At 37.8% G+C, this 23,552-nt stretch overlaps 3 protein-coding genes across 17 annotated transcripts in view; 1 reads left to right on the top strand and 2 right to left on the bottom strand.

The window, feature by feature from the left end:
• Positions 1-23,552, bottom strand: part of LOC136276793 (tetratricopeptide repeat protein 28-like) — a 64,299-nt gene that overhangs the window by 12,288 nt on the left and 28,459 nt on the right. The window contains exon 2 of the mRNA XM_066160757.1: positions 602-667. The gene's annotated coding sequence lies outside the window, so the exon portion shown is untranslated. The remainder of the gene's footprint in view (positions 1-601; positions 668-23,552) is intronic.
• Positions 3,101-7,229, bottom strand: LOC136277904 (uncharacterized). The gene is made up of 5 exons (XM_066160773.1): positions 7,128-7,229; positions 5,710-5,892; positions 4,820-5,103; positions 3,733-3,916; positions 3,101-3,374 (listed from the first exon to the last, which is right to left on the bottom strand). Exons 3-5 carry the CDS (start codon positions 4,976-4,978, stop codon positions 3,334-3,336), a joined length of 384 nt encoding a protein of 127 aa, XP_066016870.1. The 5' UTR covers positions 4,979-5,103; positions 5,710-5,892; positions 7,128-7,229; the 3' UTR covers positions 3,101-3,333.
• Positions 7,318-23,552, top strand: LOC131795742 (stimulated by retinoic acid gene 6 protein-like). Of its 15 annotated transcripts, none has more exons than XM_066160771.1 (19): positions 7,324-7,466; positions 7,843-7,889; positions 8,509-8,596; positions 9,188-9,242; positions 9,480-9,565; positions 10,481-10,623; positions 11,347-11,433; positions 12,749-12,889; positions 13,575-13,660; positions 15,194-15,248; positions 15,812-15,920; positions 16,678-16,765; positions 17,157-17,232; positions 18,745-18,793; positions 19,398-19,522; positions 19,984-20,091; positions 21,011-21,174; positions 21,555-21,671; positions 22,660-23,552. In XM_066160771.1, exons 3-7 carry the CDS (start codon positions 8,553-8,555, stop codon positions 11,376-11,378), a joined length of 360 nt encoding a protein of 119 aa, XP_066016868.1. In that variant the 5' UTR covers positions 7,324-7,466; positions 7,843-7,889; positions 8,509-8,552; the 3' UTR covers positions 11,379-11,433; positions 12,749-12,889; positions 13,575-13,660; positions 15,194-15,248; positions 15,812-15,920; positions 16,678-16,765; positions 17,157-17,232; positions 18,745-18,793; positions 19,398-19,522; positions 19,984-20,091; positions 21,011-21,174; positions 21,555-21,671; positions 22,660-23,552. The 15 variants fall into 15 exon arrangements, with proteins under 15 accessions (XP_066016864.1, XP_066016869.1, XP_066016868.1 ...); XM_066160766.1 differs by lacking the exon at positions 8,509-8,596 and adding an exon at positions 8,338-8,394 and having other exon boundaries at positions 21,096-21,174; XM_066160765.1 differs by lacking the exon at positions 8,509-8,596 and adding an exon at positions 8,338-8,394.

Raw genomic sequence — 23,552 nt, 5'->3', positions numbered from 1 at the left:
CTCGAGCTTTGTTTCAAACTTCGTTTGTTTTCGAGAGATGTTTGCTGGTTTTGATATTGACGAGAGCTATAATTATATACAGCACGTTATCTAGCTTTGTCACATGCTCATCACGCGCTTCAGGCTGCCGCATAATCATCACGCACAGTTAAACCTTCAACTCCCGTGATCTAATTGTTTATTCTCCCCTCTAGCTGCTACATGTTTTCTTTCAAAGTAGGTACGAAAATTTGGTGTTAACCAAAAATTACCAATTCTACTAAAATAAAACTTTGAGTATTCTCATTACTTATTTGCTGGATAATGTACTGATATTACAGGGATAAGTTACAAGTTATATCACTTCTAGGAGTTTAAGGGTTTAAGAAATTGCATCGCGTGCAGACTATTTAACCACGAGGCAAATGAGAGAAACCAATGAAATTTATAAGTGTATGTAAGACAAATACTTTCACGTCTGACAACAATAACCGAGAAAATTCGACTGAAATTAAACCTAACTGTTGTCAGCTGCACGAAAATTAAGATTACGACCTTTATTTACAAATAAAATGAGCTCTAAACAGCTCTAATCAGTTACAGAATGAAAATTGATTTGTACCTGTTAAACTGTTATCCTCTGAATCCCTCTATTCTCCAAATGATATCATTTGTTAATTCTACATGCCTGAAAATATCAAACATAATATTTTGCTTTACAACAATTTAGATAAAAAAATGAAGGTAAAATATTAACTAGTTTGAAAAATCTAACTTCATCTAATGCCCAGTTTCGTGATCAAAATTGTTGTTCTTCTCTAAGAAAGTTATTGCGCCTGTTTTTATGTTTGTTTTTTTAATTCTTTTTATTATTACTTGTTTACATGTTTCTCCATGGCGATTAATTAATTCTGTGATTTAAATTCAGCTCTTTTTCTTTTAGTGCAAAACACTCGCAATCTGCAAAACCCCTTTTCTCCTCAGAGCAGGACATGTTACACTGTGCCATAACTGAGTCGATAAGGATGAATTCACACCGTGAGTTATATTGTACCAATGCAATTTCTCTTCAAGTGATCATCTCGATATATCCCTTGTTCAATATGATACACATTTGTTTTGGTCATCTTCCCGTTAGCGTTACAGTTCTCTCAAATTTTCATTTTCCGCTCTCACCATGACAACTTCATGAAGTTTCTAAAAATAATAACGGTAAGCTTTTTTCTTGTAAATAACTCCCGCCAATTCTGCACTTAATATTTTTGCAATCAAAAGCGTAGGTGTCCAGCGAAATCACTGGAGAGAGATACAAAGCTAAAGAAATCACATTAATAATATGTATTCTTTATGTAAACTTTTTATTCCAATTTTCTCCTATTTTGATTACAATATGCTACAGATTTCTTCATTAACTTTCCTCACCTCAAGAATACTTGCAATAAATTTAACTCCAATAAAGTTCTTTTGCAAGAAAAATACTTGACTTGTCGTTGTATCTAAAGAAAAGCATATTTAAATCGTTTCGCGTCTTGGAAAGAATTAAAGCGATACCATAAATACTATTCTTAAAGAAATATCCGAGGAAGATATTAAAAATTTGTTAAATCTGTGTACACCATGCATCTTTGTGTACAGAAACCCTCAGTGTATCCTACAGGAATTTTATGAAAAAAATGTTACTGAACCATTTGTCTTTAAGTTGGAAGAGAAATCTGAGGCCTTAGCTCTCTGTCTCTTTGAGCTCCAGAATTGTCTGCTGAGTTTGGATGCAGGAAGCGAGGCCATAAATAAATGTATAATAGTTCATACAGACAAGTTACACACATGATACTGGAATCAGAAATGTCGCAGCTTCGTAAATTCCTCATGGGAAGATATATAAGCCACCTCAAGGTCTGGTATGTTTATCTACATGTCAGCATTGATATTTAATCTGTCGTTTAACCTGACTTGACGGATAAGTTTTTTTTTCGGTCGTCGGTTAAAAATGATTTTTTCCTTTGTCACGAAAGAGCTTAAAATTTCCTTTCTATCCTTATTATTTTGAAACATGAAACTTTCGACATTGACGATCTAAGCAGTATGCAGGATGATCCTTTATGTATCCCCTGTATGTCATGGCTCATTAACGAGAAATATATAGCTTTGTGGCTGAACTTCAGATCGTAAAATCCGATGGTCTAAGATTCAATCCTGCGTTCGTGACGAGTAAACAAGATCGATAATTCTTTCATTCGTTTGTCTCATGTTTTAAATTATTTCTATTTGTATCATCAGTCAATACCCGTTTATCTCATTCACTGCATTAGGTCGCTGTTAACTTATTTTGTTCTCACCTGAACTCCTGTGAAAATGTGATTTGCCCCACAAGTGTGTAACAAAACGGTGCACTTGGTAACACCAGCAGTATTGAAGAAGCTGAATATGAGCTCATCGAACTCGAAACTGAAAATCGTGTATCATTGTTTATTTCGTGATCCATGATTGTATTTTGTGGCTATGCTGTTTCACTATTTATAGGCCAAGTTTGGACAGGGCCTCATATTACATTTTTTGACTTTTCATTTTCATTAATCCGGATTGTAGCACAATGACATAAACATGCTACTTTTTTATTTATTTTTTTAAAGTTGGTGTGATGGTCGTTAAACCATCGCCTGCTTAGGTTGATCGAAGGGCGCTGAAAGGACTGGGGAGAATGAGCATAGTTCCTTTGTCTATAAGTACATATTAGAAATCATGACCAAACTATCGGCTTTGCGCTTGCGCCGCAAATCAAAGCGGAAAAAAACCAAAACAAAAAGACTCGCTCCTGAACTTACAGTACGCACGTGGAACTCGGGTGAGCAAGAGATGTGGGTTATTCACTTATTATATAACCAAAACGAACGAGACCTAACGCGTTACTTAGGTGTTTTACACCACAAGAGAAACACACATACCGAAAGCATAGTGAAAGAAATTTTCTTATTAATGATGAGGGCGACTTGTCGGCTTGGAAACTTCACAAGTTTTGTAGGAAAAGTTGACCAATAGAGCTGTAATTTCCGTTACTAACTCAGTTGATAATAATAAATTAACTACAGTAGAAAGTCAGTTAAGTACGACAGGAGAATGAATGAAGCATCTTTAATAATATCAAAGTCATTCCAAATGTTACAGAAATTTGACAACCTGTCAGAAGGCCATCCATGGTTTTATTGCTCAATGACTGAGAAATGTGTTCTTCCAAGGTCTTTTTGCTCCGTGTGTCACTGGCATTCAGTTCAATGTAAGTAAAACCAAGCTCTTCACAAACCAGTGTTGCTGTTGTTGTTTTACCGACTCCTGGGGAACCGGACAGAAGAGCTTCCTTTAACGACGACCCATCTTGATCTTTGTTGAAAAAGAAAGCTCTGCGAATAAAAATGTTTAAAATTGTGATTCCATTACTAACATACTTACTACATGTATAAGTGACTGTGGAGTGAAATAAATTCATCAAAGTTCATAAGTTACAGCTGTTTAAAAAAATGTATCTCTGAATGTGGGAATTAGGAAACATGTATTTATGTCATCAGTAAGTTGTACAAATGCACCTGGATGCGCCTGGATGCATACAAGACAGATTATATTCACTAATTATGATCACTGCACAATACATGTAGGATGCTCACTGGTGAGGAAATTTAAGGCATACGGCTGAAGTGTGAATTAAATTTTCAGTGAAGTCATGCTCTTGTGCTAATTGTTGGAAAGGTTTGAAACACCCACCTTTCCGTGGGTGTGTTGTTGGAGATAACGCAGATCTTTCCCTCAGTTGTGACAAATCACCTTCAAACTGATCTTTTCTCTGGCTGAGAGACTCCACTGGTTCAGTTTTCTCCTTCTTCTTTGTCTTCTTATCCACACTTGGTGGTTCATAGCTGGTCTCATTGCCTGGTTTTGTTCTGACAAGCTAAAACAGACCATCTTCATGTATTTGTGATGTTCCACATTGCCTTAGCCTAACAGATAAGAACCAAAGTCGAAAAAAGAAAAAAAAATGAGCAACAACAACAAAGAAACCATAATTTCCTTGTCCAGTAATGTTTAGCTGTTCAAGGAAGTAGAGACAACCTTAAATCAGTTAATGGGTCTCTAAACAAAGCAATGTTTATTGACCTCCTCAGCAAGAAATATAAGCTTTTGCCTCTTAACAATTATTAACAATTACTTCTTCCCTTGAAGGACTCTTATTACTGTCTAAACTGAAAAGTTATAAATGATGAAAAGTGAAAAAAAACTCTGTAGATACATGTACACTATAAACATTTGGGATCAACGTCAGCATCTGTGTACCCACCCCTCCCCTAACTCAAAAAACCATTAACTGATAAGGGTTAATGTTGGATTAGGGGAGGGGTAGGTAGGCAGTTTCTCAGATACTGACATTGAACCAACATTTAAACAACAACTGAGAGTAAAAGGATAAAATACATTTGTTTGTTTAATCAAAGCATGCATTTTACAATTTTTTTTCTGTAAACTGTATCTGCAGATTTTCCAAACCAGTTTTAATTCTAATAATCTTCATTTTCCTTTGTCTTGCATCTCTCATTAAAATTTGAAAGGATGGAAAACAAACCACAAAGAGCTTTGAGAGATAATAATAATTTAACTACCGGAAGAAATTAACATGTAACTTCTCCCTAGAATATCCATACATCATCCAGCAAACAGCTAATGAGAATACTAATACTCATCAGGCACATGTAGTTGTGTTATAATGATCTAACAAATTCTCATTATTTATTTACAGAAAAATGTGTGGCAGATAGAAGGGAGAATTAACAATCAGATCTTGGTCTGTGAAACCTACTTGAAGGATTTCCTTTGAACCATGTGTCCTAGGACCATCTCTTGCCATAAAACTATGGTAGCCAGATTTCTTTCTTTTCCAGTGAGGGGGGAACTTCATCCACTTCCTCTGATTTTGACACCTTTGGTGTTCCTTTGATTGGAGTTTCCTTATCCACATCTTTTTTATCCTTTTTTCAGTGTAACAGTTTTCTTTGGACTTGGTTTTGAGTCTCTAACTGGAGTTTCTGGAACTGTGGCAGCTTTGGTAGCCAGTTTGCTAGCAGGAGTTGTCTTTGGTACATCCTGAAAAGTCCATGGATAAAATTTGAAGTAAACAAAAGTTACATCAATATCAAACATTCTAACAGCTGAGAGTTGTCCTCACAAGGCCAGAGTTGTCCCAAATGGGAATGTTGATGGTGAAAGACACTGCTGCTTTGAAAAATGGAGACAAAGTGGCAGCATCTTCCTGGATTGTCAAAGTTAAAATCACCAAGAATGTACCTAAAAGTTTTGTCACCACAGTTACTGTTTAGTGTAAATTCTAGGTACAGTAATTGTAGTATTTTGAGTGGTTATAGTATTGAAAGTAATGTTTTGTTCCAAGTATTGTTAGCAACATGCATCTGAGTAAAAACCATCTAATTTCATAGTAGGACAGGTTTACATATACAACTGACATTTACCACCAGTTAACAAGTTTGAGTAAGCTTTTGGATCTTATACAAAGCCAAATTTAGTCATAAAATGCTACTTTTTCATCTTCAAGTACCTTATTCAAGTGCTTAAAGACACATACCATACACATACAATCATATCAGATCCAATCAAGTATCAGGGTAGCATGCAAGCATTAATAGTACTGATTAATTTGGAAAATAAAGGACGGTGATCAAAAGGCTTACAAACCTTTTTCTTCTCAGGGAAGGCTTTTTAACCTCAGACTTTGATTCTGGGAGGCTTTCCTTTCTTTTCTTTGATGGTTGTTGTTGGTTGGTCCATTGTGTGACGGTTGACATTCCCATTTTCTCTTCCTTCTTTTTCTCTCCCATTCTCATACTCTTCTTCATTTTCTTCAGACTCGTCAGATCTCTGAGTGAAATGAAAAAAAAAAATTCACGATGGTTCTACAGGGAATCAAGGTATGATCATTAAGTGGTCTGAGCTCTGGATCAAGCTTAAAATTTGCACTCTCAAGATTTATTGATTTTCTAATTTCTCATAACAATACCAATTCACAGTCAAGCAGCAATTTAAAGAGAAGAAAGAAAATCATCAGACCAGAAGATATCATTTGATTGAACACCATATTCTCAAAGATATTGTCATAACACTTGTGTGACAGACAGCAGAGAGAATTGATTTAGATATCTTAGAGGCAAAAGGACTTATCCCTTTCAGGGGGCCCCGTAATATCATTTTTGCCCAAACTATTCCTCAGTTGGTCACTACCCATTAATTTTGTGACATGGTATGTGTTCACTGTAGTTCATCCTGATATAACTATAACAGATTGGCAGAGGGTTTACAAGGAATGCTTGATTAAGCCCAGAATTAACATGTGATGCATGAATTTCATAGAAAGGCAAGGTATGGTGAGGTTTAAAGTTTTCCCTGTTCAATGCATGATGCATGATGCATGATGCATGAAGTACTGTTAAAAATACACACGATGCCCCATTTTTTCTTTAAATTGACTCAAGGATGATATTGTAAGGAGAAATTAGATGCTGGTCACTCTTAGGGGTCAACAGGTTAAATGTATCAGCATAAGAGCAGTGTCCTATGACAGATCTAACATTCTCAATGCTTGATGGAAGAGAGGAAAAAACAAACAAACAGACAAACAAATTGACAAACAAAATTTAGCTGGATATTTTTAGAAGAAGCCAAATGATTCTCCACAGCAATATCTTATGCTCCAAATGAACACCATGGTTTGGTACACAGGTCACAAATGTACAGGGAAATGTGTAGCAACTAGAGGAGAGAATTAGCAAACAGATCTTGGGAATTTAAGGACGAAGACAAAATTTCTTCATTTTACAACCCTGTTTAAGATATAAAAAAAAGGCAAAACATCGTAACTTATCAACCTCACTCAGCTACCCGGACATACTCCGACAGACTATTGAAAATTATACCTACAAAGTTAGCTAACACACAGTACCACACCATTTCTCACATTCCAGTCCAGAAAGATACCTTGGGTTAGATATATGTAGTGGAATGAAACTCTTGGTTAAAACATGTTGTAAAATTATTTACCATGTGCTAAATAAAAGATTGATGACAAAGGAAATTTTACCATGTATGGCAATACATACCAATTTTGGTGAAATTCTGCCGCTGAGAACTAAAACGATGAACAAACCATTTCAGTATAGTAATGTGTTCACATTTCTCTCCTACATTTCGCGCCATCTTTGAAACTCTCTTGTACTTCAGTCAGCGGTCACCAACCTAGCTAGCTTCCAGACTCCTGATATTTCTCTTCCGCTGATTTTCCGAGAAAAACGATAGGTCATAAGATAACAATAATCTAATTCGAATTCACGGAACCAAATAAAAAGAGTTGTCAGACGAGAGAGGTTGAACCACGTGCAGTTGCCTCAATAGATTGCTTTGAAAATGTCAAATAGATCTGCGGAGAACACTTCTCAGGGGTACGTACTCTGTTGTGGATGTCGATATTTTCATGAATGACTGCGCCTTAGATTCGCGCCCGCTCGTTCTGCGATTTGGTTCTTTCGTTGCGCTGTCGTCTCCTCAAGGTATATCGTTTGTTTATTTAAAAATATTCAAATTCGCAGCATGAAATCTGCAAAACGTTATTTGAAGTTTTATACGCAGTTATTCAAAAACAATTTCATGTAATATAAAATGATAGGTGAATCATCCCCAACAGTTCAGTCTTGAAATGCATGTCATATTAACTAATAGGTTCTGCATAATATTTTTGAAAGAGACAAATTTTTTGCATTTCTACAATTGAAAGCAATTACATTGTCAGTAATCTCAATATTTAAAACTTTAACCCAGATGAAACAGCAGTGCCACCAGGACTCCACTCCATTGGTGTTCATTAGGTACAAGGCAACTAAAAAAGCCATGGATACCATAAAGTATACTTCTGTATATTTCAACAATAAAAAGCTAAGTTTTTCGTTTGTCTCACGATGTAGTCACGTGTGATGTAGATTGCAACGTTTCGACTGCATACTGCTAGTCTTCTTCAGGCGATGAGGTTGACTGGTCATGCGTGATCTTATAAAGCACGATGCTCTGCTGTGATTGGTTGTTTTTTCAACAGCTCTGATTGGTGCATTTCGATCCTTGCTGTTCACTCAGTGATTTGCTCCCTTGGCGGTCCGCTGTCGCGCAGCTCACCTGTTGTTGTGTTTCTTGGTCGTGGGCATCCACGCTTCTGGAATATTGCTGTTGATGTTGTTAGGGTGAAGTCTTATGTGAATAGCCTCTTTGACCCTGCACGTGTATTAATAAGGGTCACGATCCATAAACTTTACTTTGTTCCAGAGTGGCTTGTGTCCGGTGTTGTGGGCATGTTCTGAAATGGTGGAGGTCTCGGTACAGGCGAGTCAAGTCTAGTTAAACATATATATTAATAAGGCTGAGGTGCACAAGTCTTGTAGTATCAGTGTATCAATCACTTTATTGAATTAAGTACACACTATTGGTTTATTTTAGAGCTTTGTTGGATATTGCTGAAGTGTTAGGAAGCTGCTACCTATATGCCTCCCTGCAAAGCAGTAATTTTGACGACAATGGCTAGGATGTGGGTTTGATTACCAACCTCTGTTTCTGAACTCAACCTCACTTTTCCCCACCATTTATTTTTAGACAGCCTAGAGTTTTCTAATAGACCCTCTCATTCTTCCATACAGTGGAGTTCCACATGGGTTCTTGTTTTGCAAATTGAAAATCTCTCTCTCTAAAATTACAGATCTTCATTTTCATTCTGTTCCATGTCTTAAATTACAGTAGGCCTTGTTTAGTTATTTCCTCTGAAATTGTATGTGGATTTTTTTATAATTTTTAATTTGCTATTATTATTTTTAATTTTCTGGAAATAAAGAGCAGTTATCTTTCTCACTTCACACTTGAATTTGGGACTGAAAGTGAGAGGAATGTGGGCTGAAAGCTGGGGTGTCTGTGCCAGGCAGCTTGTTCCTGCATTTGTCTGCATTATCATGTATTAACTTTTTAATTTTCCATTCCGGCATGAATTTTTAATGTTCTGTAACACCTGTCTTTTGTTATTGAAACATAAAAATGTAACAAATTTATTTTAATCCAAAGATGTCTCTGTAATGTTGTTTTTTTTAGACATGGTGACAGATTTTCATTCTCAAAATTATCAATTTAGGTGCCCCACTGTTATCAAAGAGAGTCTGTTTGATCTTGGCTGTCTTCTTCCAGCTGTAAGTGAAATACTGACAGAAGTAACTTTCATCAGACAATGATGACAAAATGTTTACATATTGTAATAATTTGATTTAGTGCCCTTCTTCCAATTAGCACCCCCTCTGGAATAAGTGCCCCCCTCCCCCTATTTTATGTCAGAAAGTTGGACAGGTGATGATTGCTAAAACTTCACTTGTAATTTCATGCTTGCACAATTGATAATTATTATTACATGTATTGTTATTATTTTTAAGCTTGTCATTATTTTTATACTGGCCTTTGTCAAGCGAAGGGTCAAATCTGGACTTCAAAACTGCAATGGATATCCTGGTTTGCTGATGTGAGTACAGGATTGATTAATAGAGCAAAAAGGTCAATGCTTATATTAAAGGTCACCAACATAGGGTCTGATCATTGTGTACTTTTAAGTACTTGTACTAAGTCTAAGTGACACCCAGCTACATGTACTTTTTTCAAAAAAGTTGCTACTTGTAATACAAAGCAAGCGGATGTGCTACTAGTTTGGGTGGCATTTTCATGACTCGCTTAGCTGTCATGGGGTTACATTTTCAATAGAGTTACTAGAATGGAGACTAACGCATTTTCATGATTTTGAAAATTTTCGTACATCAAAGTAAGAATTTACCAACAGGAAGATTCAAATTAGATTGAAATGTATTAGAATGTTAATGCACTGAAGATGAAAAGTAAAGTGTTCTACATTCATGTAGACAAATGTGTTGCTTCGTTTTAGGATCATGACCTACTCAAAAGACTCAAGGTTTTAGCTAGATAGATGCATCTATAAACAGAAATCAGTAGACTAAGTTGGGACCACAAAAATTACATTTCTGGTAAAGTGACTCACTTAGCAGATGGGGTGTATAGTTGGCCACAGAATTAACTATAATGGGGCAGGTATTCTGAGAGGCCAGCAGCACATGGGTAGATGGGACCACAAAAATAACACTTCCTGTAAAGCGACTTACTTAGCAGATGAGGTGTGTAATTGGCCACAGGGTAGACTATAATGGGGCAGGTTTTCTGAGAGGCCAGCGGTACATACACAGCAAAAATTAACCCAAAAACACCACCACCCTTGATCTATCAGGAAATTGTGCCATTTCAGTCAGAATATAAATACAATGCAATAATATGAGGCATTCCCTTATTGAATGGGTTTAATGGGAGTGTATTTTTAAGTGAGCTGTTTGGGTGCCACTGTTTTACCAATGTTTGTGTGGTTTCCTTTCAGACCATTTGATTTTTTAAGTGGTTTTGGCAACAGATTCACCATTGCTGTTATGTTTGGAGCCACTTCCAGCACATGCCTGAATATGTTTTTACAACCAGAAAATGGAATTTTTCAGATGCCTGACCCAGCTGGATGGGTGCAGGGTAAGTGGTCATACCATAGCAACCTGATTTTGAATAAATTGAGTGTTTGTTTGTTTTGGTTTTTTTACTGTTAAAATCATTTTAAAGAGTATAGTAGCTATTGGTTAACTCAGTTGCCATGGGTCAGTATTAGTTTATGAACAAATGTTAATATAGTTATATGGAATTTAACATACAATTTAAATGACTAAGAGCAAATACATGTATGGTCAGTAGCATTTTCAAGCGTTTGGTTTGCATCTTAGCCAGTTGTTAGCATCAGTGCAGTATTTGTTGCATTCTGCAGAGTTTGCAGCAGTACTACTGGGGTTGTTCTGGGGGCCTAGGTGGTTCGGAGGGCTGCAAAACTCCAGAACAAAAATTCTCTCTCAAATAGGCACTCTTAAGCCCCATGGTATCAACGAATGCTTTAGCTCCAATTTCTGCATATAAATACACACACAACCCACAATTCCTTCAATTGCTCTGATGAAGGGCTATTGAACTCAAAATGTCAGCTTTTAAACTCTATAAAGTGGGCAATTTCCATCATCAACTCAGTCAATAATACCAAATTACCCTGTTATACTCTCCCACTGATGCAGCACCACAGCTTCTTTAGAAACTTACCCCCTCTACCTGCACAGCAGTCTAGCACTCAACATGAGCTAGCAGAAATTTTAAAAAATTAATTCCTCTGTTTTAATTAGTTTTTCAGAATATTGTCTCTGTTCTTGTATACAGGATCCTGTTCTACCCATGTTTTGCATGTTTGACAACTGACAACAGACTGGTTGGGTCCTTGCTGGGTTTTCTTTATGTTACAATCAGGTGAGCTAGCTATTACTTTGTTTATGAATACTAATTTAATCAGACTGTGAGTTTGTTTTTTAATGAGCAAATACAGTTCTCAGAACTCTACAATTGCCAATACTTAATTCAAATATTACTCTAATGAGGAATACTACTCTTGGCTTTGAAATAAGTGATGTTTGTGTTCATTTTGGACCATGTTTTGTACACATGTCCTGTTAAATAGGGAACACAGCATGGCTTACATGTGAAACAATAGACTAATTTGGTTCTCTCTGCTTAATCAACCCTAAGCATGTAAGTTCTCCCTCCAGTAATATTGCTGAATCATTCATTGAGAACATGAGAATAACAAAAAGATTGTTTGATTGATCAGTACCAGTAGAAATATATAGTGAAGAGTCTAGAGAATATGGATATTGATCTTAACTCTTTAACTCCCATGAGTGACCAAGCGAGAATTTCTCGTAAACCCATTACCAAACTACGTCAGTTACTGACTAACATCAAAGACCAAGACGACAAACCACACAATTGACTGGGACTCTGCGCAATGCCTAACCTACAGTACCAATTACTTTCAACGACTGACCCCAGAAAGCTGGTTTACTAACTTGGCACAGACTTCGCTCAACAGGTGTCAACCACTACCGGCACCATACCAACGACTCATCCATGACATTAATATTACAAACGAACCTAACTTTACTAACGGATCGAGACTGATCAATCACGACCAACCTACGCCACTTGAGTCTTACAGCCAATAACATCGCGGCAAAATCGACTGACAACAACAATTCACTTGACTCTGAAGATGACTTCCGCACAGGTTGCCGAAACGTCAGTCACCACTACCGACAACAGTCCTCCTCAGGACTACACTCACCCGAACGATCAAATTACACTATTACATGTTACCCCCGGGTTCAAACCATTTACTGTACAGAATTTCTCCTTACAATATCAATACAATATCAATACAATATCAATACAATATCAATACAATATCAATACAATATCAAGCAGACAAGTCAGGTGAGAATAAAGTAAAATATCAATTAGGGGATCATGATTATAAGGGGGGGGTGGTGGGATGGGGGAGGGGGGTCGTAAGGATATTACAGAGTCTTATGGGGGTGATCAGGTCAATTTATCATATTGAAGAACCAAAATCCTCCTACTCCTACTCCTACTCCTACCCCCACCCCCCTCCCCCAGGTGATGAATAATGACCGGCCCCTATTTAGTTATTTATTCATATATATATTTTTTATTCTTTTATTCTATTTATTTATTTATTCATTTTTTAGTAACTTTTTTTTTCACTAAGGGAGTGTACCAGAAGGAATTATTTTACCTGACATATCTGGGGTCAGTTCTAATCAACCTTTACCTTGCATTCATTTGGATGAGGTTCGGTATCCTGCTCTATCGTGAAGTGAGAAAGAAGTGGTTCCCATCTGGGAGAAGGGTAAGTCGCATGTGAGGAACACGGCACACAGCAGTTTAACATCGGGCATGCGCGAGGTGATCAATTCTGGCTAGCCGTGCGCCAATTTCTGCCTTAAAGGATAACATAAGAAACCACCACTCTCGCAAAATAAGCGAAAGAAAATTGAAACGTTCCTGGAGATATGCAAAAGGAAACAAGATACGTAACGATAATGTTTATCGCTGAGTTGAAACGATATATCGCCCAAGGCAAAACTTGTTTGAATGGTTCATTACTCTATCGCGATTGTCTCAACAACAGCTTCAACCTTTCAGAGTCCAAGTAAAAAATAACCAAACTTCCTGAAACGCGGGAAAACGCGGGTGAACAAGTCGTGATTGGTTTTAGTTTTGAATCTGATTGATTGAAAGAGTGGTGCGAGTTTTCTGGACCAATCACAGAGCGAAGTAAAGCATAAAAAAGCGATAATGGTTACTTTTGACATTTCGTCGATAACTCGCGATTTTCGTGATAATCGTCTCACAGTTTTGAATGCTGGCTATAAAAAGCTGTCCAAGGATGGAGATTGGGGAGGAGTTACTGCTTGCTCCCTCTCTGTACTTCATAACTTGTCTGGAACCATCCTCAGAAAAGGGAAACTGTTGTTAAAGTTTGCGTGGAAGCTTTTACTGCTGACAAAATATCATTAGCTTTTCTTTTCCAGGGTGGCGACGAAATCCGCGGTACGCGTTTGGCTAGAGAAACGGAGATCGCTCACATGACGGAACTCCTGTATCCAGGATCAATTTCGTAAGCGGTAACAATTGATAATCTAGCAGGGTTGGATACCAAACTCTGACAATATACTACATAAAAATTTTATGCAGATAAATTGTTGTAAAATGGGTTTTTCCCACAGTAAGATTATTCGAATGAGATTTCTATCGCCTGACAGCTTATGAGGGCAAAGCCTGAATCGAAAACACAAAATTCTCAGGAAAATAACAGTATTCTCTCAGTAGATATCAGCCGGGCATTAAAAACTTAACCACAAGACAGGTTTCTTTATTTTACAATCTGTACATAGGCTATTCACGTCACGCACTGTATATCACTAATTAGTATTGAATATCAATCTCGGATAGAGCTTTTTAAAATTGAAACTATAAAATGAGAGTTGACCAAATATGTCACTGTTGACGAGTTGACCAATAGTGTTGGTGAGCTGACATGTCGGAGAAGTGACCGGGTACAGAATACATCTATCAGCGTTGTGATAGAGAGTTAGTTTTTTTGAAGGGATTAGCCTGACACTATACGGTTGTAAACAAAGAGGACAAAAACACGAGCCTGTCTTGTTGCTAAATTTTCAACGAGTTATTGGTTTATTCTAAACCAATAAGATTTGTCGCTTGTGACTTTCTCTGCGTTATGATTGCTTCAGACATCGCACTCGTAACTGCTACGCGTTCTGGAATAACTTAGATACTACGCCCTGATTGGTTAAAACCCTACCGTTTATTGTACTGGTTAAGCCATCTGCTTTGTTCTAAGTTATACTTTAAAAGTAACAGACCGCAATTTTTATCGGTTTACCAGCGTGAAAACCCAGTTGGGATGTTAAAAGAACGCGGGAAAATTTTGTTAATGAAGAGCCTGGGGCGAGTGATTTACAGACTTTTGTCGTGTTCTCCCAACAACTCAAGTAGGTTGCTATGCCGGTACACCGATAGAAAGTTCGGTCTGTTGCTCAATTAGAAATGTTGCACTTTTATTGTTAATTAGTGAAGGATTAGCAAAGCCAATCAGACCGCAGAATTTTTGGCTAAACGCTTTTAGATTTATACGTGAATCTTTCAATTCACTCATTACTCTTTGTGATTGGTCTGGAAAGCGCTCCAATCAGTCTTGATTCCTTTGGCTTACGGGTAAGGCTGTCATGTTTGGTTGAAAAGAACGTATACGTAAAGAAAAGAGCTGACATTGATCACCAACGATAACATAAAGGTGGGATTGTTACATACATTGGTGATGAATAAATCAAGTGACATATTTCTTTCGTTTTTGCATAAACTCATTCAGATGATCATGATTTTCTAATTACTCGGGATCGGTGGTATAATTTCTATTTGTGATGCTTCAAACAGGGGGAATATGGTCGGATTAAACTGGTTTTCAAGGCTGCTTGGTCGTTTCTACAAACCAAGGAAAGGTAAAGATGTTTTGTTCGCGTCATGTCTTTGAGCCACGAACAGGAACCATTTGAATAAGGAGACGATTTAAATGACACCCAGCCGTTTGTTGTTAAAATTTGTTTTAACTTTATCTGAATTTCACTTTTAGATTTTCGACGCCATTCATTTCAAAAACTTTGGTTAGCGCTTTAACGATCTTTTAGGTGAGTTGGATAATTTTTATCGATTGAACTATTGTATATTTGCTTTCGCTGTTGGTAATACTGTGATGACAGAATGACTGACTGACTGACTGACTGTGCGACTTGCTTACGGAGTGAATTACACTATCTCCATGGTCATCGTCACCGTGGTCATAAGTTTATCACGCTCATTACTGTTTTTCGTGCTTGATTTCCTTTCCCATACATACCTACATACGTAAATGCATTTTATGTATTACTTTCGAGACAGATTTAAAGTTTCCAGCCCACAGGTAGCTCGACTGCTCAGTATTCTCTCCAATTCTGGGGAAAGAGTGTCAGCGGTCGAGTTGACAATCAAGAGCTTTGTTCATAAAATTTGTTAGAGGCAGAAGATCAGGTGTTATAAGAACGGGTCTCGTGGAAGAGTTTTTGAATGCTACAAAGTGTAAATCTTTGCCTGAAGTCAAACATCAAGTTAGCTGTAAGTTCATAGCAGGAGAATTTTAATGGTAAACAACAGCATTAGTACATAAAGGAAGTACATGCTGGTACTCTCTTCTAATGTGTTACGTTCTACTCAGGTTTTCATGGCAGTTCTTTCTCTAATGGACGTGATAAGAAGGGAATATATTGAAACGTACAAAACTCATGGTGACACCAGCTCGGCTAATTTTGTAAACGTCCTCTATGGTAAGTTTTTGTGTCTGTAAACAAGAAAATAGCTTGTTCCAGGTGTTCAGTTAGAAAACCATGCGTGGAAGTAAAATTCAAAGCACGATGATATCGACGGAGCGAATGACAGAATGTTTGGGTCGAGTCGAAAAAAAAAATGAAGAAGGGTTTGGTAGTAGGGAGCACGACGTGACCCAAACCTCCTCGCTGATTTCTACTCGGCCCAAACCTCCCTCCTGTTTTCAACCCGACCCAAACCTCTTTCCTGTTTTCGACCCGAGTCAAACCTCCTTCCTTCCTGTTTTCTACCCAACCCAAACCTACCTGAAAAATATACAATCCTAACTTAGTGCTTTAAACAACCGCTAATAGCGAAGCTCGCAGAGCGTAGCCCCATAATTATACAAAATGGTACTAGGAACCCATCAAGGGGAAAAAAATTGGAATTATGACAGTACGGGCGTCCGTACAAGGTGCTACTTTTAACATGCTTGGTCAAGTGTACCGCGGGCGCGCCAACGCCACGGCTTTGTCCAGTGGTCCAGTGGTCAGTGCTGGGCTCCGAGTCGGACGATCCGGGTTCTAGTCCTGGCCTGGGCAAGGCGTTGTGCCCTTGCGAAGTGCGGGAAAAAAAAATGCGAGCTCCGCTTTTAGGCTTGGCTAAATCTATGTATTAAGACAGTTAAACAGAAAAAACTATTACGAACCACAGATGAGTAAATAGGCTTGGTTAGATAGTAAATTTTTATGGTCATTTTTTTTCTTTTTTTTTTAGTTTTCTTTGCAGGCGGGATAGAAGCAGGACTTGTCTTGTCTGCTGTCATTTCTCTTTTGATGTTGCTCCACTGCGTGAAATGCCATCGGTGAGTTTTCATCTCAGTTTGGAAACGCTGAAGCTTCTCCTGAGTCAGTCATCGTGTTCTCAATTTTTTATTCAAGAAGACTTTTCGCTTTTACGGCTTCCTCCACATGTAGGTCGTTACAAATTCAGTGTCAGGGTAGAGGTGATGAAATTATAAATAAATATAAATTTTTTTCAATTAATATCCTTGCACACATTTCTGCTTGATGGTCCTTTTCATTTTTTCGTCGTTATTGTTGTTGTTTTTTATTATTTTTTTACTCTATTTTATAATGTTTATTGAAATAAAGTATTCCGTGGCAATTATGCACCCTTGCAAAATGGAGTTGTTGTTGTTATAAACGTTTTCTGAACCAACGCGCTCACGTCCAATGTTTTTAAATTTATTTCAGAGAACACGGGCTTCAGTTGTATCAAGGGCAAGCAACATTTTCTAAGGACCTGCTCTTGACACCTGCAGCTTAAGTGGTACGTACTGTGGTTAACTGACTGATAATAGGAAGTTTAAGAAACGACAACAGCAGTTGGTTAGAAAATGAACTTATATTTTACATGCGAATCTCGCGATATTCTAAAGTAATGTACTTTCTTTCTCGCTGTCAAAATATCTCGAAACTGAATATGGAACACTGTGTTAAATTAGAAAAGGAAGTTTGAAAAAATAGCCGTCGTCATTCACGTTCTCCAGAGAACGCAAATTTGGGTCATTTCACGTTGTTGTGACACTTGAACTACCTTTGCCCAAACTGGGTACGAATTTAGTTACGAAACGACGGTTGGTACGAAAGGACTGGATACCATATTTTGAATGAAATTGTGATCATGGTAAAGAAAATAATACCGATGATGATAATAATGATAATTAACAAAGATAATACTTCTAATGATGTAAAGGATGATGAAGATACAGGTAACCGTTATGATTCGATTTAACGCCCTCATTCCATTAAGCGTCCCGTCCGGCTTGTGAGTGCCCCCTCGATTCTGTTTTTGTTAACAATCGCCAGCGCCCCTACTGAGTAAGCACCCTCATTACAACGAGCGCCCCTATACCGAAAACACACACTGTTAGAATGTGCGGACATTGAGATCAACCGTAGTTCATCTTTCTTCAATTGTTCACTTAACCCTTTGACCCCTGAAAGTGACTAACATCTAATTTCTCCTCAGAATATCTCCCTGAATAAAACATTAAGGTCATGAGAATAAAGGAAATGATCACCAGTTAAAGAAGCTCTTGATCATTCAATAAATTCTCCTTGTCAGCACCTTAGGAAATGTATAGAGAACAGTATGGCGAATGTGCATTGTGATGTTAGGATGTAAGGGGTTAATGCCTCTTTACAAAAACGGTGGTCTTTCCCTCAGTCTCTGAACAATTATGTCCACGTGAGTTCGTAGTTCCTTCAAACGAATGATTTTGTCGATAAATTTTGCAATGATTGCTTGGCTAGTCGTTGTAGTCAGGATGGATCCTGGAACAACAAATCCATTTCCCAGTCTACTTGATGCTTTTCAAATAAACATCAAAGCCCTGTCCCTAACAAGCGCCCTGTTTCGAACAAACACCCTTTCTTGAAGTACCAAAAGTAAGTAAGCGCTTCGGCCCTAAATCGAATCATTGCGGCATGACGATGATGACAATGATAGCACTAGTATTTAAGATACTAGTGATAATAATGATGATGATGATGACAATAGTAGTGACGGAGAAAAAGGATAATCATAAAGATGATAACACAAGAAAACGACAGAAATATAATGATGATGATAGAAAACGGAAGATTTTCAAGAACTCTTGACCCAGAAAAATTGTGTGAGTCCTTGGTTGGACCTTAGGCCTTCTGAATCAAGCCATCTACAAAGCTTGTCATGTGACAAGCATACTGTATGTTGCTAGAATAATCATCGCCAATGTCTTGTGCATTAGTGTGTCATTAAGATTCTGTTGTTGCCTTTTTTTTTCTTTATCCTTGCTAGGGGAAGAGTCTCCGATTTTCTGGATATGAGATAGCTTACACATTCATTGGTATAAAAAAATGAATTTGATGTCACTCAGTATCTTAAATGCAAATCTTCTGTTTGTTCCTTTGCTCGTTTGAATGATCGACATCAGTATCTGAGCAATTGCCACCTACCTCTCCCCTAACCCAACAACAGTCAACCGATAACAAGTTAGGGTTAATGTTGGGTTAGGGGAGGGGTGGGGACGCAATTTCTTAGATACTGACATTGACCCTGTTTGAACATGATACAGATGTACTGAAGAAATACGCAATGGTAGGGATTAGAAATTCTGAGAATAAAGTTTACGTGGTCCTTTAAGAGGACTATTTAACGTTTTTTCCCTAGTGACTTTAATTCTTCTACAGAGTTGTCGTGTTTGAGTGAATGTTTACCGTAGATTTATGAAACGATACCTTTATGTTGTTGCCAAAACTTGAATTTGAAGAGATTGAGATTGTTCATGATTTAACCATGGTTGAGAAGCAACGCGGTCGTTAAAGGGAAGTAATAGTATTTGATGAACCTTGTTGATACTATAAAGTGGGCTCGTAATTTCGCAATGCTCTTGGTACAAATGTGATCTCACCATGAAGCTCTTTGATGTTTTATCTTCGTTTCTTTTCTAGGTTTTGGCACCCTGACAATTTTTCTGTCAACTGTAGCTGCTGCTCTGACAATCGTTTTCAAATCGAAAGTATCGCTCATCCCAGAATTATGGAAACATTTGAAAGAAAGCAGAATTGGTTTTTTTGTGAGTTTTACCGATGTATATGTTGTATCGATTTGAATCTTAAGAATGAGAGTCATATGATTGCATCACATTGTTGTCGTATGCTTATTGTGATCGTTGTGGGCGTACTGCGTAAAAGGCGGGAAAACACGAGTGATCAAATCACGATTCGTTCAAGTTTTGAATGTGATTGGTTGAGAAGGTGGCGCGAGCTTTCTGGACCAATCACACGGCTAAGTTAAGCAAAATCACGGCAATCATCGATTACTTTCGACACTCAATTGAAAAATACTCTAATACATGAAGAATGCAACTCTAAAGATTGTTTAAGCATCAAAACGAGATACAGTAACATATTTGCAGGATCAGGATTTCATGGCTAAGCTCGTTTTATAATTATAATCATAATTTCATAATTATTGTGAGACTTGAAGGCTTTTCGAAAGACGCAATCTAATACTCATGGGATGTTGTTTTTACAGACCCACTTTGGCCTTGCCTATTTTTCTGATGTTGTTCCAGTTGTTTCTGACAAATTTCGTCTTCCGTGACTCGACTTATCCAAACATCACTGTCACAATTGATAACAGGTATTGTTGTATATCATTCTGAGCTGAATCTCTTGTTGTGTGATACGCACGCCCTGAACAACTGATCTACTTCTGACCAACACGTGTAGGCATTTATGACTAGTACTAGGCCTGAGAGAGTGCAGTCCAATTCGGTCCGTAATTGATCAAGTGATTGACAAAATTATAACAATACGCATATAACGCGTATAGTCACACAGACATGTTACTTTGAATGGCTAGTTACAAGCATAACGTGAACTGTACACTGTCCCATTAGTGCACTAATCAAAACTAAAGCAAAATTCTCGAACGTGATTAGTTATCACCAGCCCGATTTGAGCACTAATAGGACGGTGTACGCGTCATGTGTGTAATTGAAGTGTAACAGGACAGTGAAAGGGACAGTTAACACGTCATGCCAGGGTAATTGGACAGAACGCGTCATGTACTGTTGTCTCGCATTTTGCCGAGTTAACTATTGCTTTTTTTTTCTTTTTCTCATTTTACTGAAAACGTACAACCACAACCGATCTCTAGTTTCTTTCCCAAATTTTGTTACGACTGTCAACCCGCGTCTCGCCGAGAGAACGTTAGATACAAAGCTGCGGTAGATTAATTGAACGTCGACGCGAAAACTCATCGACAGAGAAGTCTCTGATGAGAAGACTTTTGGCATATATCTACATTGCTATCATTGTATGTGTGTTTATTGTTGTTGTTGATGTTGTTGTAGTGGTGGTGGGTGTTGTTGTTTTTCGTTGCTGTGATGGTTGTTGTTGTTGTTGTTGCTGTAGTTGTGGTTGTTGGTTTGTTGTGTGTTGCATCCAGGTTAATTAGTAATTCTCCTAGATTCACATCTTGCTTATGGGTCACGAAGCGTAAAATATTCAGCCCGTATCGTGTACACTTTATGTTTGTCTCTTTCTCTCTCTTTCAGGCGACTATTCTCCATCATGTGGTACTTTTTCTTCTTCTACAACATAATTCTTGGACTTTTCTCTGCTTTTATGCGAACTCTACAGGGCGTGCTTTTAGGAGTGATTTTCATCTCGCGTATCGATCGAACATCACTGATGCAGGGTTTCCAGGCTTGGGACAAAGGTATGTAGCACGAACCCAGTACAAGCAATTTATAAGCGGCAGAGGCTATGTGAAGTGAGATATACAACATACAGACCTATTATGCTGCCATGTTGTTCACTATTTCCTAAAACAGCTTTTAACCAATGAATTAATGTTTGTAAGACTTCTGCGACGAAAGGAAGGTCGAACAGAAACTCCTCAGTGACAAGATCCAACAAATTTCCCAGAATGCAGCAAACGGTAGTGGTTCAGTAGCGATTTGTAAACGCTTTACGTCTGATCGTTCGATAGGGTTGCACGAGATTTATAGAGTTTCCATTGTGCTAACTAAAGCATAACCTATGGGATCCTGGACAACCTTCGACTCTCAATTTAAATTGTCTTCATTTTCTTTTCAGCTTTTGTCGAATACCTTGGTTTTGTGACTGTGCTGGTTGCCCACAGTCATCCCGTGATTCTGGTGTTCTGTCAGTTGCTTATTGACAGAAAAAAAGATCGACAGCCCCCGCAAGACGGTAAGTAAACAGTCGGAATCCTGACTCCGCTGGGATGATCGTGATTGGCTCGATGGATTAACGGACAAATGAGCGTGCGCACGGATGGGCGGACAGACAAATGGGCAACTGTAGCTTAGAGACAATTCGCACGTTTGTTTCCCTAATAAGATCAAAACACAGCGCTGTTTATGCACTGGCAACCGGCACTCAGCAAACAATCAGAACACTAGAAATGATCTTGTCACAGAGGGCAAGAAATACATAATTTTCTTTTGTTAGCGTCGTTATTATTGTGAAATCGTGGAAAATTTGGCAGAAAACGTACCCCATTCCCCAAGTCAGATTTGATAAAAAAATGGGTATTATTGAGAAGAAACTTACGATGCGAGCTATGTTCGGTTAGTTACTATTCATTTCATATCCATTCTTTGGTCACGCGGGAATATTGAAAGTTAGCCTTTCTTTTTTGCCACTTTGCACAGTTTTTTGAGGAACTAAAACGTATCTCACTGACAGTTACATATCAAGCCGACCATCAAAAACATGATTGTATTCTGGGTGATATAGAACAGAAACATCCCTACAGGTGTAACCTTTTTTTCACCTTGAGTCTGAAGTGCTTAAGTATTCAGTTCTTAACGTTAGAATTAGTTTCCAAGTACCGTGTTTTAAGGCATTTTTTCGCCGGACCTCCGACAGAGCCTGTATATTGTAGGTTTGGCATCGAGGCAGGACGCTCTGAAGCTTAGTAGTATTTGTTTTAAATGACTTTTCGTTGCCATTCCAAAACAATAGTGAAGGGAAAAAAGACATTTTGTCTACCTTCTTACTCAAAGTACGAAAGAAATTTCTCTCTTTTGGTCTATTTTCTCTATTGCTATGATTCCTTTGTTGTCATGAACTAATTTTTTTGAAGGGTAATTAACTTGAAATACTCGACGAAGTCCCTCCAGATCTCGTCCAAACCTTTACCTTATATTGCCGTTCCTCTCTCTTTGTCTTTCAGGCTTTTGTCGGGAGCCCCGTCGGCCGCGCATGTCTCAAAAGGCTGTCAACCGCTGGTTCCTGGCCGTGACTCTCCTACGCAACCCATCTTTCATCAAGTACCGCCGCCAAGACCTCCATTTCACGGCATCTGTTGTGACTCTTGAGAGCGTCAACTTTGACGTTCCAGTGTAAATTTTTGACACTAACCCACAAGAAAGAACACTGTTGGCTCTTTATGTTTTATGTTTTAGTCTAGGGTAAAGGTAAAAAATTGTAGGGGTCTCCCTCATTAGTTACTACAGTAGGATATAGTCTGCACCTGGGTGTTGTTGTTGTTGTTGTTATTGGTTTTGTTTTTTTAATTTTTTGGAGTCAAAATGTTACTCCCCTAATGAATATTAATCTAAATTCTGGGTTCAGCTTTATTAAACAGGTAGATTGTGGTAGAGAAGTGAGCAAGGAAGCACACAAAGTACTTATTAAAATAAAGAAAATTGTAGATTTTTAATGCCGGCTTCTGGAATGGGAATTATGTTATCTGGCAAACATAGAGAGGCAAATGGTAGCATTTGCGACCGAAGATGATTTTTTTTGTAAATCGGTTTCTCTTTAAACGATGATGGATTTTATATATTATTTTATTTTCTTTGTTACATTTGTATTTCATATTTCTTTTTTTACGATAATATATTAAGTATTGGAAAGTTACACGTACAAAAAAGAGCAAGCAGTTTACGTCAAGTTAAAAGTCAAGTATGTAGGAAAAAAACAAGAGAAATATAATAAATAGATATACGGTTTGCCCAGGTGTTGTAAGCATAGGTTTATTATTATCATTATTATTATTATCATTCTCTGTTACTACAGAGCATCTTTAAAAAAATGTCCTGTAAGAAAAGTAAAACGTTGTTG

The sequence above is a fragment of the Pocillopora verrucosa genome, chromosome 13, assembly GCF_036669915.1.
Source record: "Pocillopora verrucosa isolate sample1 chromosome 13, ASM3666991v2, whole genome shotgun sequence".
Classification (NCBI taxonomy): Eukaryota; Metazoa; Cnidaria; class Anthozoa; order Scleractinia; family Pocilloporidae; genus Pocillopora; species Pocillopora verrucosa.
Note: the sequence above shows the minus strand (reverse complement) of the source record. Positions and strands in the feature narration are given on the sequence as shown.